Here is a 4,997-nt window from a genome sequence, read left to right as displayed (position 1 = left end):
TATATTAAATAAAGGAAGTTTTTCTCCAGAAAGGTATGTATTCATTCTAGTCTTTCAATTATGAATTATTTAGAAAGTTTAGAGTTAACAGAAGAATTTGATTATTATAGATTAACTGCTTTATTAGATAATGAAAAACAGGCTGTTTTAAAAACAGAATTAAATCTCAAATCAAACGAAAATTTTAATAAACAAAACCTTTTAAAAGAAGTTTTTAATAAAAAAAATATAATATACTATGGAAAAATTCAACTTGAAGCTCCTATAAAGATAAAATCCGCCAATGGAGAACTTGAAATAGCTTTGATAAATGATGAAGAATTAAGTAAACAGATTGAGAAAATTAAGGATCAACAAAAAAGATCTAAAATTGGATGGATTCATATTAGTACTATACAAGTCTTAATCAAATCTACATATATGAAAGGAATTAATTCACCAATAAGCTTAGCAATCTGTGACAAAAGAATTACTGATGACCCAATAGATCAAATAATTGGAATTGTTCATGGAAACTTGGCAAATGTAAATGTTAAATTTAATGCCCATCTGGGATATGCTATACCTTTATCAACTGAAAATCTTGGAAGATCTATAAGTCTGGCTTATAAATTTCACAGAAAGAATCTAATGGAACAAGATGATGAACCATTTTCAATTACATATGCAATAAATTATGCTTTAACAAATAGCCATCATAGTATAATATTTAAAAACAGAGAAAGAATTTATGTCGATGAATTATTTCAGAAAATTGTAAAAACAGAAATACCAAAATATAAAGCTATTGAAAACCCAGTTCTATTAATAAAAGAACCGTCAGGAAAATTAGTTTCATCGAATTTTCAAATTAGAGAATCTAAAATTAATAGCCCTTTAAGTCTATCTAAGTTGAAGATTAAAGAAGAAAATTCTGAAATAAAAGAATTAACAAAAAAGGTCGAAAAATTAAATGAAACCCTAAACACTAAATTATGACAATAAATAAAGAAGAAATATATGTAACCTATCAAGACAAGAAACAAGAGCTTTTTGAAAGAGAAAATCGTTTGAATTATTTACAGTTTTCTGAAATAAATCAAAGAGCATTTGAAGCTTTAAAAATAATCTATGACAAGTTAAAAAGAGAAGTTGAAGAGCTAGAAAAATTAATAGAATCTCTAGAAAATAGTGATGAATCAATGATAGAGTTTGCAGAAATTTTAAAATAAATAATGAAGCATAAAAAGATTGAAAAACCAGAAAATAAAATAAAAAGAAAAAGGGCAGAAAAATTAAAAAGTAAAATAAAAGAGTATAAAAGGGAATTAAATAACCTTCAGATCGAAATTGATGACCTTATAATAAAAAGGATAGAAATAAGAATAAATATAAACAAGTTGAAATTAAACTTAAAAAATTTATAAATGCCTGGAAAACCATATTATGACTTAAAAGAATTAAAGCTGTTAAAAGAAAAAATGGAAAATGAAGTTGAAAAATTAAGAAGGTATTTAGAAACAACAGAAAGTGTAGAAATAAAAGAAGTTTTTGAGGATTTAAGAAATTATATTAAAGAAAAAGACAAACAGATAAAAGATTTTATATACAATAATCCATGCAAAAAAGAATATTATAAACTAAAACAAGATTGAAAACTATAAAAATGAAATTACAATATACAAGGACTAGTCAAAGATTGCAAAAATTGGTATCAGAGCCAAGTTAACGATTAAGGGTAACACTTTCTCCTTAAGCAACACTTTTAGTGATACACTTTTAAACCAAATAAAAACAAAAATCTGTAAATCTGTACCAAAGTGTATCTGTACACTAGATGGACCCAAAATCAATTGGATGGAAAAAGGATCTTCCATCGATAACAAGAGAACGTTGACTAGTTGACTTGGATAAAGCATAACCCACGTGGATTAATTAGTGCTTCTTAATCTTACAATATTATATTATCCAAAGTTTGAAGTGGTGGAGGCCCCCATGTCATGCACTAAAGTATCCCTAATTGAAATAATTTCCCCTTATTTCCACTCCAAAAGAATTGTATATATATAGTAGTTATTGCATGCCTCCAATGCAATCCTTGTAAACGTTTCTTCTTTCATTTCTATATCATCACACATAACACTTAAAAACAAAATTAGTGTGCAATCATCATGACGATGACTACTACTTCGTTTATCCAATTTCACCAAATAATTTGTTTCTTTCTCATTCTCACTTTATGGAACTCACAAGTAACAATGTCACGCAGGCTTTTAGAGTCTGCATGCACAAGAGAGACACATGAGAAATGGATGGAAGAATATGGAAAAGTGTATAAGGATGGTGAAGAGAAAGAAAGAAGGTTCCAAATATTCAAGAACAATGTTGAGTTCATTGAGTCCTTCAATGTGGCTGGGGACAAAAGTTTCAAGCTTAGTGTTAACCGATTTGCGGACCTAAGCGTTGAAGAGTTCAAGGCTTCTCTTAATGGCCTTCCCAAGAGTCATTGGCCGGGGACGACCATGGAATCCAAAACGACGCCGTTTCGGCATGAGAATGTAACTGACATTCCAGAAACCGTGGACTGGAGGAAAAGAGGAGTTGTTACACCAATCAAGGACCAAGGCACATGTGGTATGTAGAATAATAATAATAATAAATCATCATGTGCAGTTCATGGGGTATTATTTTATGGGTTATGTTAGATTATTAATGATTTTTTTAAATAATATGAACAATAAATTTTAAATTTAATTATTATTAAATATTAATTACTCATATTATTAATTAAATTTAAAATTAATTTATTTTTTTAATTTTATTGTTTACATTATTTAACAATATTATTGTGTACTTATACTTTTTCTTATATTATTATAAGACATAATTATTTCATAAACTCAACTCAGATTATAGTATTAAGCGATTAAGAGTCACAAACTCATAATGATAATGATGATGATAATGAAATGGATTTAGCTAATATTATATAGGTTAAGATTATTAATTGAAAATTTTTTTATAAAAAATGTTTAAAACGTAAATTTTTAATTATTTTATATTTATTAAGTAGATAATAAATTTTGTGAATAATGTAAATAATAAATTCTAAAATTGGTCCAATAAAATAAAAATACATTACACCTTAAATTACCCATTTAAATCTTAATATTAAGATATATAACCATTTATACACCTAATAAATTAAATATATAATATATTTATTATACACATTATTTAATATTTTTATTGTCTACCTATTGTCTACCTATATTAAGATATATTTTTACTTTCAACAATCAGCAGTCTAAAGTAAATCGATATATATACACACATGTGTGCACGTTCGCGCTCCATATAATTTGAACCATCAGTAATCTAGAGTAAATCAATTAATATTCAAGTAGTTATCTAATTTATTATATAAATTTAATTTTTATATTTTTAATTTAATTAAAAGAATTTTACATATATAATAAATTATGTATTGATATATTAATAAAAATAAATAATTAATTTTTTTAAAATTTATCTAAATAGATAAATTTAATTAATTGATTATGTACAATTTTGTTTATTATCATAATATCAAAATTAAAATTAAAATAAACAAGACGTTTAACTGATAAAAAATAGTGATGGGACCAACTATTTTATCCACCAACACTAACAATATTAGCAATAAAGTTCATTGTCTAGCATTAATGCATTAGTCTTTTTATTTTAATAAGATAACATTTTGTTATTAGTATATTTATATACTATAAAATAGTGATGCTAATATTCTTCTTGTAAACAGGTAGTTGGTGGGCATTTTCATCTGTGGCTGCAGTTGAAGGAATCCACAAAATAAGTACAGGTAAACTAGTGCCTCTCTCAGTGCAAGAACTAGTAGATTGCGTAAGAGGCGACACTGAAGGATGCTATGGTGGTTATATGGAAGATGCGTATACATTCATTGCAAAGAATGGAGGAATATCAAGTGAATCAGACTACCCATACAAAGAAGTTGAGAAGCCATGTAAGGCTAATGAGAAGGAAACAATACATAATGTAGCTAAGATTAAAGGGTTCGAGAAGGTTCCTTCTAATAACGAAAAGGCACTCCTCAAAGCTGTGGCAAAACAACCAGTGTCGGTTTATCTTCAAGCTAGTGGGTATTATTTTCAATTTTATTCTAGTGGGATTTTCACTGGAATATGTGAAACTGAGCCAAACCATACTGCTACGGTAGTTGGTTATGGTAAAGATAAGGATGGTACCAAGTATTGGATAGTAAAAAATTCATGGGGTACTAATTGGGGAGAGAAAGGGTACATAAGGATGAAGAGAGAGATACATGCTAAGGAAGGGTTATGTGGAATTGCCAATAATGCCACATATCCAATTATTTAAGCCGTGTTGCCTTGTTTTTGTTTAATTAGTATTACTCTCTATTCTTAAGTGCACCAGTGGCGGATGTATGTGGTGTACATAGACATGCTTTGTGTAACCTTCTGTACTGTTTTAAGTAAGGTATGAAATTTGTATTAAGTTTTTATATATAACCTCGACCCAAGTGGTGAGAGAAAATTCAATAAAGTACAAACATATTCTACATCAAAACCTCGGAGTTTTGCTCTTCTTTTTGCTCCGCTTGAATTTTGATTTTTCAATTTTGATCAAGAATATCGACCAAACTTATAACAAGATTTTAATTTGAGAAGTAGATATAATTCTTTTAAGAGAGTTCGATCTTGAGACTTATTGGCTATAGACGTCGAACACTAAACTTAGTGAGCAATAAAAAAGAAATGTGAATTTTGTGTTATATATTGACTAAGCAAAATCTTACAAACAAGTTCTTTCCAAATGTATGAATGGAAACAACATTAAACATAAACTTCAAATGAATTTAAAACAAGAAGTAGAAGAAATGTTTGAATACTGGTGTTGTGACAAAAATTTGGCACAAAAGGTCGACGTTAAAAAGAATTCGACAGTTAAAGTCGAAGATTATATATGCATGAAGCATATCA

General features: G+C 27.7%; 1 protein-coding gene across 1 annotated transcript; it reads left to right on the top strand.

The window, feature by feature from the left end:
- Nucleotides 1-2,070: 2,070 nt before the first annotated feature.
- Nucleotides 2,071-4,584, top strand: LOC112737790 (senescence-specific cysteine protease SAG39). Its single transcript, XM_025787897.2, has 2 exons — nucleotides 2,071-2,613; nucleotides 3,779-4,584. Exons 1-2 carry the CDS (start codon nucleotides 2,151-2,153, stop codon nucleotides 4,372-4,374), a joined length of 1,059 nt encoding a protein of 352 aa, XP_025643682.1. The 5' UTR covers nucleotides 2,071-2,150; the 3' UTR covers nucleotides 4,375-4,584.
- The last annotated feature ends 413 nt before the right edge of the window (nucleotides 4,585-4,997 follow it).

The sequence above is a fragment of the Arachis hypogaea genome, chromosome 13 (genome assembly GCF_003086295.3).
Source record: "Arachis hypogaea cultivar Tifrunner chromosome 13, arahy.Tifrunner.gnm2.J5K5, whole genome shotgun sequence".
Taxonomy (NCBI): Eukaryota; Viridiplantae; Streptophyta; class Magnoliopsida; order Fabales; family Fabaceae; genus Arachis; species Arachis hypogaea.
Note: the sequence above shows the minus strand (reverse complement) of the source record. Positions and strands in the feature narration are given on the sequence as shown.

Coding starts and splice junctions, on each gene's coding strand:
- LOC112737790 (XM_025787897.2), top strand. CDS start 2,151: ATGACGATGACTACTACTTCGTTTATCCAATTTCACCAAATAATTTGT. Junction 2,614..3,778: donor CAAGGACCAAGGCACATGTG/GTATGTAGAATA, acceptor TCTTGTAAACAG/GTAGTTGGTGGGCATTTTCA.